We start from the raw sequence: 13,848 nt of genomic DNA, 5'->3' as shown, positions 1-13,848 counted from the left end.
GTCATGACACTTTAATAGGCACAAAAATGGCAACATCTCCTCTAGAGCTTTTTTAGTCATTCAAAAGGATGCTTCAAATATCAAGACATCTTATTGATCTCTGTTACTGACTTCCTTTGGTCCTAAGTGTAATTTAAAACAGGAATTAAAGTTTAATAATGCACCAGTGCTCTTAAAATGCTCTAAACATGGCTTTTAAGCTTTTCTGTCTTAACATTTTCATAATTTGCCAGGAGAGGTGTCTTTGAGTGAGGGCTAAGTAGGGCTTTAGTTCTCTGCTACCTTCCTGGCTCCTGGAGTCACAGACTCTTAGCTATTGTTTCATTATGGTACTCACAACTGTGAGGAAAGAGCTGTTCAGGAGGAACTGGCAGACACCTTCTTATTGGTAATACCTCATCTGCACACAACTGGAGACAAGTTTTGGGAAGTGTGAACTGATCCATGAATTACAATGGACTGACAGTGCTTGAATCCTACACTGTCTGCAGCCCTGCCAACATCAGGAGAATGTGTCTGTGTGTGACAGCACGTGGATCCTGCTGTCACTGCTTGATTTGTGACTTCTTCAGGTTATCTGGCTTCCAAGCAGCAACTGTTTTGGAGGATGAAGAGCAAGATCAGGAGCTATGTGGAATCTTGAGAATGGAGAGAAATCTGTGGTGTGCTTATGGGCCTGGATTTCATGGCAAACTGTCCCATGCAGCACCAAGCTTTTCTGGCATGCCGGGGAAGGTTTCCAGGTTGTGATATGAAGGACAGTACCAAGAGATTTTTGTGCTGTGCATGCACGGCATCCTGCTGTTTGTGTGTGTGTATTTGAATGCTACAGCAAATGCTGTCTCCTGCCTGCATTCTGCGAGGGGCCAGGAGGGTAACCTGGCTTTGTATGCTTTCTCTGTAGACAGTGTGAAAACAGTGCTCTCTCTGAAATATCTGGCATTCATGAATTCCATTTCAAATGCAGAAATATTAGGAATAATTGGAGTACCTAAGAGTTTCCCCTTTATGATCAGATCCAGCTATTCTCTGGGCAATTAGTAGACAGCCACTGCAACGTCAGTTCTCAAGACCATTTGGGGAAGAGATCTTCAAGTGGTGTACTAGGTCGTGTACATGTCAGACTTCAAATGGATGAAAATGATTCATTTAGACATGAGTTATGCTACTGTGGCTCACTGAGAGAAGACAAATGTTAATCGTCTGATGATCCTGGACCTTAGATGACCTGGATGTAGGCTCAGACTATTCTTTATAGGCAGCCTTCTAAGCCTTAGTATCACATTTGTGATCATCATTCCTTTCACTTGTCTTAATTTTCTGTCTTGCATAGATTCCACCACAGACTTTGTTGCTATATGCTTACCATCAAGGCATCAAAGCATTCCTGAAAACAATATTCAGCTGTTCTTGTTTACCTTCATCCAAAACTGAAATGCAGCTATCTCAGAGGAAAACAAATGTTTTTGTCAGTGAGCCCTCTGAACTGTGTGGCGTTGCTGTCAGGTGTTCAGCAGCTGCTGTGCTCCAACTCAGAAATGGCTGGTGCCTAGAGAAAGTGTGCCTATTAGTTGCCTGTAAAGAAAATAAGGCCTGGTAATTCTTTGGAATAGCAGCTGTATGGGAATGAAAGCTGTTATTTTCTCATCATTCCCTTCTGCCTATGATACAGCACTCCAAGCTTGCCTCTGAGTGTTTTACCAGTGAGTGTTCATGCTAAGATGCACAGATATATATTCTAGAGAGTACATTGGTTCGATATGGAAAGAAAAATACATTTACTTTGGGTTTTAATAAATTGGTGAGCCGGCAGGTGACTTACAGGATGTGTGGCTGCTGAAGTTGTCTATTGAAACCCTGACTTCAAGGACCAAATCCTGTGCTAGACAGATTTATCAGCAGCAGGAGTTAAGTGCCTGATGTAAAGTTGAGAGCACTTAATGTTCCAAAACAGTACTTAAATGAATGGCAAAGAAGGAGAAAAACGGGTCATTTGCTATCAATATTAAGCTTCACATGTAATGTGAAGTTTTACTATACTTCACAAATCTGCTATGAAAGTTTCTTTTTGCTACAAAATTGGAAAAGTTAGAGTAAGATTTTGGGCTGTTTAGACAGATAATGATTTAATATAGTACTTTTAATTCTTATTTTTATTTCTACAATATACTGACTTTCTATACCTCAAATTGTTCCAAAAGACATCACACAGCTTGTTAAAAAATTAAAATTATTAGCACAACATTACATGACATCCTCCATTAGCATTAAAATTTGTGTTGCAAATCTCAAAAGAATCTTCATGAGGCCTTCTGAGGCAACTTCTTGGAATATCAGAATGCTTTCTCTTTGTATTAACTCTCCTGGTAGATTTTTGCACTGATTACGTGTTATATTCTGTAGGTGCTGGAAATGGGAACTTGTGAATCCATTTATTTTTCGCATGTTTGGGGTTTTTTTGATCCAAGCAGAATTAGTGTGAACTAATTAGTTTTATGAGATTCTGGAATAAAGAACTATTTTCCCCCAGAAGTTTAACCATGGATGTAAGAAACAATTCTGAGCTTACTGTGAAATCTCATGAATACTGTTTGGTGTGGAATTGATGAATGATTGCTATTTAGGATGTTCAAACTACATTCAGTACCTGACATTTTGAATTACTGCTTTGGACATTTATAGTTATTTTTCAGATGACTCTAGAATTCAACCCATGCTTATTAACATTTATACAGGGTATGATACACATTTTCAGTATTGGGTCAGGTTTGCTTTATGAGGATTTGTTAAAAAAAAAATAGCAAGCAGTTATGCATTGTATTTATTGTGTCAGAATTTATGTAAAACTAATGCACTGATGGATACAGCCTTCTGAGTGAAGATAGACATGCTATAATGTTTTTAGTCTTTGAATAGATTGAGTCTTCATTAACTTCAAGTTTTTCTGGATTAAAAAACTGAAAACTCCCCATACCACTTAATTTTTTACTTGAATATTAGAAGTAATTTTGAAAGAGAGTGGAGAGCCATTAGCATTAGTGGTTACATAATTTTCATCACTTACTGCTTTTCAGTGGAATGGATGTGCCTCTTTGTTCCCTGGTGGATAGAAGACACCATGACTACTTTAACCTTTACTCCCACAGAGAAATGCATGTGTGAAAAAAGTTAAGTTACCTTACAGCCTATTCTGGAATGAATGTAGTCTTTAGGAACTCCAAAAAGTATTGGAGGATTTTGTTTAGATGTTACAGATTGAACTATTCCAAAGCTAGGTGAACTATCCCAAATTAATTTTGGAAAAAAATTCTGTTAAAGATTTTATAGTTGATAAGAGAAAAGTAAATAATTTTAAGGGACAATGTAAAATAGGAAAATAGTTAGCTGATAGATGTAAAGTCTGTTATAATTTTCATTGTGGGTGGAGGAAAGAAGGGAGGAAAGACTTTAAATACGTTACTACAGCCATGACTAGATGTGAAACATCTTTATGGTTCAAATGCACTCACAATGCATATATTTGCATATAACTCTGTGTCTTTTAATTTGGCCTCAATGTTACCAACTTGCTAAATAAATTGATGTATCTCCTCACTCTTCACTGCTGAAAGTAATTGAAACCATAAATAGAACATTATGATGCATATGACAAGGAGGGAGAGAAGGTGCTTGTGTATATATCTCACAGTCACTAAAGGAAGGAAACCATTAGAATTGTAAATATCTGCCATAATTGTGTGTATATGTATTGGGAGATTGGTCACATGTTCAAGTCTGACTTTTATATAAAATAGTTTAAGAGGGATTTTTGTATTTATTTTACAATATACTATGATACAAACAACTGGTTATACAGAAAAATGGAGATGTGCTGGCTCCTCTACAATATACCTAATATGTAATATTTCTAATTTCATTCAAATCACTGTTTCCTTGTTGTTTAGATTGTATTGATGAAGCTGAGACTTATTACTAGAAATCTTATATATTATAGAAAAGAGAAAAAGTTTTGAGGTCATCTCTTGAAAGAAGAATGAACTCTATATTCTAATATTTGCTGGAGCATACTCTGCAATGATCCTTTGAAATGTAAGAGTTGAAAAGCGTAGCAGGAATAGGAGATTTTTTAGATGCAACAGGGAAAAAATTTGGAATAAGAAAGCTGACCATTCCTTCTGCCCTTATGTTGCTGATGTCATTCAGCCCCAAATCTGTTTTAATTTGATATATTTTGCACTAAAAGTGCATAACTAGATATCAGGCCAGATTGTGGTGTGAACGGTTATAATCTTCAAGGTTCATCTTGCAAGCTCTACACATTTAAAGCAGTAACAAAGTGGCTACTATGAAATGATTCCCACCCCTCTCTTTTTACCTTAAGTAGACTTTGTCTTGAAAAATTCCTATAGCAGAAGACTTGCTAGTCTTTCTCTCCTTGTAATAAACAGGAGACGGTGTAGTTGTGTATATCTGCACTAAACACTTGAGTACATACCAGAGAGGAGAGGATTCTATCTGTAGAACTGTAAGTCTTGCAAAGTCGGTTCTTTTTAATGTTACTTTCTATAAGGAGCATTATGTTCATGCCTGACACATGATTGAGTCTCCTTGGGGGCTAGAGACTACAATAGGACCCATCTAACTTGAATGTTTTTTTCTTCTCTCTCTGGCACTACTCCTTGACCTTCTAACTTCTTCCCCATGAGGCATTCATTGTTGCTTTAAAAAAATGGCATTTTGTTTAACTTAGAGTTTTGATAATATTTCAGAGCAGTCTTAGAAATAGTGGTTCTGGTCATAGCTGAAGGATAGTTTTTACTACTTTTCAGCTGTGACACATAGGCCTCTTTTACTTATCGTTTACTAACAATAAGTTAACTAAATGTTAATTTTGGTGTAAGCATAAGATGATTTTTTTTTTTACTTTCTAATCTTAGTTTTTTATAAGCTCTTCTGTGTAATTCTGTGATTGTTGGTGGATGTGCAGGAGGATAATCCCGCTGTCAGTAGCATTCATGCATTCCCAGTGGTAGCAAAGTCAGTTTAGTGGAGAGGATAAGCTATCTCCCACATGTTTCAGAGGACTTCACTTCATGGGTTGTTTTGATGTACAAGGAAATGAGTATTTGGAAGTGAAAAAAACCACAAAACAAGGCTCAACTATTATATCTTAGAATATAGTTTAGGTGACTGATCATTTCTAAAGCAACAGAATGTTTGAATTTGCAGCACTTCTACTGATATACACAAATAGACCATAACTGGAAGTAAACCACTGTGAATTAACCCTAAAATAGCACAAGACGTGAACTTTTCAGTAAAAACTACCTGAGGGTCATTTAACAGTTGTTAAGAGGTTTTGTGGTTTTTTAAAATTCTCTTCATTTAATGTAGTCAGAGTAATATTTATGAAATGTAGCTTTTGTATGAGAACATGCACTGCTGTCATATTTCACACTAAGGTGCACCAAACACTATGAATACCAGTGTGAAGATTGCCACTAGAATAGTGCAGATTCTCACCACTGCATTGTTGTTCCTGCGTAGAGAGAACTTTCTCTCAGAAGTATCTTATTTCTACAAGTAGCACTTCAAAAAATCTTGCTAAAAGGGTCACAAATATCTTGATAATTTCCAAAGGAGTTTGCATAAAACTGTCTAAGAAAAATATTATTATGCCTGTGGCAATTTGCTTGTGATGAATACTGAATATTAATTCACAATATTGTTTATTGAATTGGTTTTTCTATTGGATTTTCTGAAGTAATTGGAGACTGTCCATCTGATGTGACTAATCCTTCCAGTCCTTCCTTGCTTTTTGCTGAATGCAATGCAGAGGGAGCAAAGCGAATGAACCACCAGGTGTGCTCTGGCAGTTGATTTTGGGCAGTAGAACATGATGCAACTACTGCTTTATAAGAATCTCCTAGCTATCCATTCATACAGGCTGAAGACATACTTGCTCTGCTACAAAGCTGATGATACAGCCCCCCAGACGCATGCCACTAAAGACTTGCTGCTTTGCTGGAGGGATTTGGCAATAAGGAGTAGAAAAGTTGCTGCTGTGTTCCTCATGTTTTTGCAGCTCTCCCTGGATGGTCTAGCAGTGATAGCTGATATAGATGGAATAAGTCTATTGCTAAATTTAGAATACTCTAGCACCAGTATTTGAGGGAGCCTTGTATGTTAGAACTGTGTCTGACAGGCAAAGAAGAAAGGCTGTAGGGGATGGCATGAACGTTGTCTCCAGGTGTGCTCATGTGCTTGCTCAGATCACACATTCTTTAAGTAATTAAAACCAAAACAACTAGGGTCAACTTATCCCTCTCAGTTATTACAGAGGTAGGTTAATTTAGCCCTGTTACCTTTTGTCTTTAGGACTCTTGAAACCCTTGACCTGTGACTTGCTTTTCTGACATTTTCATCTTTTTCTGTGGCCAATGGAGAATTTTGTCTCTTGACTTTTTGGTCTTTAAGATGTTTGAACAAATAAATACTGGAGAACGAGTGAAATGAGAGAAATTTTAGATCATTGACCTATTGATGCAAATTGAATACAAATGACTGTTCCATGCAATGACAAAGCCAGATTTTCTATATGAGAAAATCCTTCTCCTTCTTGGAGAGCTAAGGGGTCCCAGAGAAGGTTTTTGTATGTGTTTAAGATTCAAAAGTAATAATATGCAGCAAGTAGGGATAAATAAGGAAACAACATGCACATTTGCTTTATATTTATGATCAGAATATTGTTTTAGTCTAAGCACAAATGCTGCCTGATCTGACTCATCTTTGTCGGCCTTTAAATTTCTAAACCCCAGGTTGCAGAGGACCTTGTTAACCGGTTACACCTCAATGCCCATGCTGACAAACTGGTGAGAACGTACAGTGCTGGCACAAAGAGGAAGCTTTCTACTGCCGTGGCTTTAGTTGGTAAACCCCAAATACTTTTACTGGTGAGTAAAGGTAACACTGTGCCTATGATAAATGGGTTACATTGAATTTTGTTCTCTTGTATGTTGCTTTAAAAAAATCAGGTAGTTTTCTGATCAGTCAGGGAGTAATTGATACAACTGTACTCTTTGTTCTGCTCTATGAATACCTTTAATTTTATTCTCTAGGGCTCACAAAAATTGAAATTTTCTTTTGTTTTGTTTTTGTTTTGTTTTGTTTTTTTCCTTGGAGTAATTGGGTAAGCAGGGAAAAAAAAGCCATAAACATAAATAAATTGCAGCATCCCATGGCCCAGATACATATTCAATTTTTTTTAAAGTTTTACCTAGGTAGAAGGTGAAAAATTAATGTAATGTAAAATATGTTAATGGTTTATGTATTCTCTATTTTGTACATAACGTGAGAAAAATACATATGAACAATTCTACTGGCCTCCTAAAGAAGGAATACTCTTCTATTAATTAGTAATTTGGAGCTAATGTAATTAATTATTGACTCATCTTTTTCAGAATACCCCCTATTTCTTGCTAGGGCGCCTTTCATAAATCTTGCTAGGTCTTACATTTTTGTTGGATTCGGAAGTCGCACAATCAAACTAATACTCCTGAATTATATTAATTTGAACTACTTACCACATGTTGATTTGGTGCTTGCATAGTACTGCCCATTTAGGCATGAAACTGGCCTCTCCAGTTTAAATAATGCCTTTTGTATTGACGATCAGGAATCTACAATAGATCTGCAGAGAACTGCATCATTATGATATCACATACTCCTTCTTATTAAATATTGAACATCCCTTTCTTAAGCCTTGGCTGAAAAGAGCTAAACCCATTCAGTAGTGAAATAAACCTTTCAAAACAGTCAGGGCAAGAAAAGCTGCTGCTTAGAGTTGGGGCACAAACCAGTGCTTCCAGTAATAGATCATAGGCTAAGTCGAACCAGACAAAACTGATGTTCTCCTGGGGTTCATATTTCACAAGATCAAACACATTTTGCTGCTGCTAACTGACTATCATTGCCTCACTTCTAAGCTGCATTATTTTATTTATATTTCATGCTTAAACTGACCTTGGTTCAGTTAGTAAAAGGAGGAGATAATCTTAAATCAGTGCTTTTTCCTGATCTTAGAAAATGCTCCAACTGTTTTTGAGTGTCTTTATGACAGTAAACTACTGCAAGTATGCATTTCAGCTTCCTTGCTGCAGGGCACAGACTATTGCATATAGAACAACAAGAGGAAAGAAAATATCTAAACATGTCAAATGCTTTAAAACATTTGGATGGCTTTAGAAAGCTAGCAGATTTTTAAGGAGTCATTCAGTATTTTAAAAAGCTTTTATTTTATTTTTGTCTGAAAGCAAAGACACCACTATAAACTACTGAATCTGCTTCTAGGTTGCTTCCAGGATCATGGCTATTAATTTGCGTAACAGTGTGGGTTCCTTTATGTTTATTACTTTTTAAGTTTTCTTTGTTAGCAATCCACAGACAATGGGAGACTGAACTGATTTTTTTCACCTCTGCCACTTGTAGCCAAGCACCAAAATCAGCATCAAACTGGATATTTTGTTTGCTTTGTTTCTTGAAAACTTTGTTTCCAGGTTTCAGCTTGAAATCCTTGCTGCAGATACACTGGCCAAGGCCATACCACCCTAATAGGTGGTGACACCCCTCATGGAATTCCATAGGTTAAAAAGAAACTGTAAGAGTTTACTTCTCCCTAGGTTTTGTAGAGACAGAGACTATATTTGACAAGCAGATATCATTCCTTTTGCTTCCATGGGTAGATGAGGTAAAAATTTGATTTAGTGAGGAAAGAAGGATTAGATAGGAAGGGGAAATATAGTTTCTAGCAGCACTTTCTCCATGAAAGCCATCCGAGTGGGAAATGGGTTTGCTAGATGGTTTGCACTGAGTTAATGTTACTTATCCTGTGGATTCTCTCCATGGTGGGTGAGAATTCCTCTCAAAGGGACTGCAGGAGTAACTGGGGGGAATGCCAAATTCAAACATACTAGCAACACCTGGATATGGGATGGGCAGTGCAGGCAGCTAGGAGCTACAGGACTTCTCCACTTGTTTACAATCATGGAAGATGTAAATGTAGAGGAGAAACAGTCACCAAACTCTCCAAGTGAGGAAAAAATACATGTAACTGTCTCCTGTCAAAAAGAGTATATGTATATAGATTACTAAACATATATTTATAAATTATTTATAAATATATATTTATTATATAATATATAGACATAATTTATATCTACTTCTTTACTTAAAAGTGCCTTACATAAATTTAGAAATTAAACTGTAAATGTTAAAACAAAATGTTGATCAGGGTGTCAGTTAGGTAACTTTCTGAAAATGTAACATTTTAAGAGAAAAATATATGATTTTATTGTGAGTTCTGTTAGTTCTTCATGCTGTGCAGGAGCTGTGGTATGTTTTTCCCATGCCATTTTGTTGTCATTTTCATTTTTCCCATAGGATGAGCCCAGCTCTGGGATGGACCCCTGCTCTAAACGCTACCTTTGGAAAACCATCCTGAAGGAAGTTCAGGATGGCTGTGCAGCTGTGTTGACATCTCACAGGTAAAACCCTTACCCCAGCAGCCAGCATATTCTTGTTCTGTCTCCTCACCTGCTGTCAACTGAGAGCAGAAGAGTATATTCTGAAGATATGCTCACCCTCGTGTGAAATACAGAATATGTCTTGGAATTTTATGGCAATTCCTTCCTACTCATGGAAGCTGAGCCTGTGTAAATCCCTGTGTAAATATTTTCTATATTTAATTTTTATGGAATAAAATGTGGGTCAAGGGGCTGCAGGCACAGAAAAGATGATGCAATTAAGTCTTCTATTTCTATGCTCTTTCTATTCAGTGCTGTGTTGTCTTTTCTTGCTTGGAATAGCAGGTTATTTTTTTGCAGCTGCCCACCTTAAAAATCCTTACAAAGGGAGGTGGGAGTGAAAAACCTTATGATTTTATTAAGTTTCTGGTTTATGTCACTGTATGAAAAGAGTATGCCATGGCATCCTAAAGATGGAGCTACTCTTTTGCACTACTCTCTCTATGCACTACTGGAAATGGCAGGAGTGACCCCATCCTCTCAGACAGTTCATCTACATTAAATATCTTGTCACTTCTCTGATATGGTCTGGTTTAACAGAGGAAACATCAATACTGTTTTATAACATCTGTAAAATGCAATAAATTAATGTTCTCTTTGAGAATATATATGGTACGTATAATTATATATAAGATGTCTTTAAATGAGGGAGAGATCGTGAAAATGTTTGCAAGCAGGACAGAGGTCATAAATCAAAACAGCAATGTAACATTTTGGTCAAATGAGATTTGAAGCATAGATGAATTAATAAAGGAATGCAGGAAAACTTCCCTCAATATTTTATATTTTCAAAATTTTTCAGATGTTCTTAAAATGTATCTCTTGTCTCAGTACATTATTGATGGAAAAATGCTCCAGAAAGATTCTAGTATATTATTTATGGAAGGTGAATTCTGAAAATCACATAGCTCTATTTGATGCCCAAGTGCTTACCATGTCACTCATTTAGGGAATATGACTTATGCATTGTGAATTCAGTTGAGTGATTTTCAGGAAAGAATGTGCTTTGACTTTTCAGTCCAGATTAAGAATCTTTAATTGCAAACACCAGCTAAACTGAAGCGAGCTGTGGTCTCATTACTAATATGCTGTAAATAAATCCATCAAATTGTTACTAGCTACACATATAGCTCTATAAATGAATGACTTGAAGAGGATATAAGTACAATGACAGTGTACACACTGTTGTCCCAGGATGGAGGAAAGAGAAATTATTCTATACTATTTATACTATTTGCTGAAGGCCGTTGGAGATTTATTTGAGAATCTGTACTTGTATAAGTACAGAAATTTTTCTTATGAAGTGAACCTTCATACATGTCAGCAAACATATCTGTAAGGTATAGACATGGTTTCCTGTGTAAAAGTTAGTTTTTGAGAACTATTTACTTTTCGTAGAGAATTTTTTACTAAAACTTCAGAGACAAAACTTTTGTTTTAATGAGGGAGGAGTGAGGTTTTATCAGCTGTCCCTACAGCCCTATTTTTGTGTCATTTTGCCACAGATGGGGAGTGTTACGCCAAGGGGAGCATTAGGAGTTAATCAGTGAATTTCCTGATTTGGTGGAAGATGTATTAGCAAACCCTCTCCCCGTGTCTCTCAAATATAGCAGTTTGGTGGTTCTTACCACAGCCTTGTCCTATTTTAAGGAAATTGTTCCTAGGGAGTACTTAATTGACAGTGCTTGTTCAATCAAAGCACATGGACTGGACCATGGCTGAGGCATGCGCTGGGGAGGTCATATGGTTATTTTAAGTATATCAATAATCTTTGACTCCTCTTTGGAATGATGAATACGACCCAACTGATGCCCTGTGCGTGATGTGATGCTTTGGAAGAACTGCTCACACAATTCTGTATAATATGTAGAGTGGCAGCCCATCCACCCTTAGATTTAAAAGTCAAAGTTATTATCATCTGAAGCAGTCACATCTAAGGAGGATCCTGCTTTTCTATTCAGCTGCATTTCCATGTCCTAAATTCTGTTTGGATAGTAGTGCTTGATAGTAATGCTGGATCTTCTACCCTACAATCAGACTGTGGGTAACTCCTTCTCAAGGGTATATGCTATGCAAAAGGCAACCTGTGGAACCTTATGTCTTCTTCTTCTATCCTTTAACTCAGAATAACCACAAACAGGTATTATAGGGAATAACAGCCCACTCATGGCTCTCGCACTCAGTGGCATTTCTGAGACTGCTTATCAGGTATTTGTGTACAGTAGTGCTATCTTTGTATTGTGGCCAGAATTGTCTAACTAGTTATGGACTAAAAACATAAATGGTGGATTAGGGATTTCTTCTAGCTGTCATGTGGTAATAACTTCTGGGATGTACTGACTAGGGCTACTGCTTTGACTGTTGCCCTTTAAAGTCAAAGGTTTTGTGTAGGCATTTTTGCAGCTGTTCAGATCCCTTCCACTTCAACTAAAGTTATATATAAATAATTTTCTCTCTTTTCACTATTATTTATTTAATTTTCTATTTCCACTTCATTTTGTAGTATGGAAGAATGTGAAGCTCTCTGCACACGGCTTGCTATTATGGTCAATGGAAGTTTCAAGTGTCTTGGTTCTCCCCAGCACATTAAAAACAGGTATTATATGTCAATATCAAACCTTCTGCATCTGCATTCAATCTGAGAACTGACTGGACACTTTAGTAGTGCTAAGGCATAAACACTTATGACTGCTAGGCACATCTTCCTTTTCCTGCTATCGCTGAAGTTAAAAAAGAGCCAATTAGGATATCTTAGCAAGCTAAGTTGACATATGGTATTGCTAAAATGCTTTGTAGTCTGCATTGGTAATTGAAAGAGACAGATCTAAAGAGACAGTCTCTAACATGAAGCACTTCTGCACGCAACCTAAGGAATACGTTGTGAGAATTCAACACGGCGATAAAATACAATTTGACTCCTGAGGATTTCTTTTAACAGGAAGAAGCACTTTTAACAGGTCAGCAGCCCGTAAGAACATCTATTTTGAACCATCTCTGCTTCCTACCAAATTCACTGACAATTGCAGATATTTATGCTGTTTTCTGCATCCTTTTCCTGGTGTGCATAAACCTCTTTTCTGTTTGAACTCTGCTCATGAGTTAATTTAATACCTGTTAATGGGGATGTTTAATTTAGAGGATGGGCTCAAACCACCATAAAGGAAAGAGGATCAGAAGCTAAGGGGAAAGTTGCTGCAACTTATAGCTAGAACATTTACATTCAATAATAAGTGTAATTGTTAGGACATCCAGCCAGTCAGCTGTGTAAGATGATACAGCTCATTTACAAGCAGCAAAGCTACACTGCTTTGTACTAGCTCAGCACTTAGCACTCTCAAGTGCAGATGCACTTGTCAGTGGGAACAAGGTCTACAGAAATATTTTAGAATTGCTGTCTGCCTTGTTTATAAGGCAGATAACTTGTTCCTTGATGGCACTTTTGGCTTTCTGCCCTTCCCTTTGGGTAGAACCACAGGCCCTTGTTTCACAGCTGCATTGGCATGATGGGCCTGATTCACATTTACTTTAATAAGCTCTCTCCTTCCAAGTTTTTTCATCAAGACAAACTTTCATCTAAAGACACTGCAAACTAGGTGGTGAAAAAACGAGGTCTGCATCTGTATTTCTGATGGTTCTGTGTGCTCATAGCCTTCTTTTCATGTTTGCATACCTCTCAGGGAGTAGTTGCCACAATTTCTGGAGGCATGAGAAGTCAATTGCTCTTCAGCAGTTTCTGTTTCTTTTGCATCTAGGTCTTTGCCTTTGCCATCCTCTCTCTTCCCATGTTTCATAGCATTGAGCTGGAGTAGACAAGTGAGAGTGCAGGCATCCTTTATTCCTTTTGTAGTATGACAGATAGATGTCTGTAGAGGACAGTGCAGATCTTGGACAGGTGAAACTGCTTTTTGAAGATGTGTGTGCCCCCTAAAAAGAAAAAAATAGTATTACTTAGGCACTTCAGCTGAGTGTACAAAGTTAGCTGGGAAAAATGTGAGTCTCTCCTTTTTATATTTCAGATCCTCTGTAGTGAGTACCTGTCTCTGTCTTTTCAGCTTGACCTTGAGAGGGCAAAATCAGACATTTCACAAAGGCTACCTTCTGCTTTATCTTCTCAGTGACTTCTTTCATTGTTTTGTCGCTTCTGATGTTTCCTTTGGCAGCATCTTTTCATTTGTCTTCTTAAGGATACAAGACATCATAAGCATACTCATAAGTACGCAACATATTCATATAAATAGGACAGTTATTTCTCAATTTTCTGCATTTT

General features: G+C 37.1%; 1 protein-coding gene across 1 annotated transcript in view; it reads left to right on the top strand.

The window, feature by feature from the left end:
* The window catches only part of ABCA13 (ATP binding cassette subfamily A member 13), a 169,800-nt gene that overhangs the window by 141,565 nt on the left and 14,387 nt on the right, over positions 1-13,848 (top strand). Inside the window, 3 exon segments of the mRNA XM_050329993.1 lie at positions 6,819-6,953; positions 9,439-9,542; positions 12,085-12,177. Of these exon segments, the coding sequence (XP_050185950.1) occupies positions 6,819-6,953; positions 9,439-9,542; positions 12,085-12,177 (332 nt within the window).

This window comes from Myiozetetes cayanensis, unplaced genomic scaffold, assembly GCF_022539395.1.
Source record: "Myiozetetes cayanensis isolate MyiCay16 unplaced genomic scaffold, myiCay2020 scf1, whole genome shotgun sequence".
Lineage (NCBI taxonomy): Eukaryota > Metazoa > Chordata > Aves > Passeriformes > Tyrannidae > Myiozetetes > Myiozetetes cayanensis.
The sequence above is the reverse complement of the archived record's forward strand: the minus strand, read 5'-3'. Positions and strand labels throughout refer to the sequence as shown.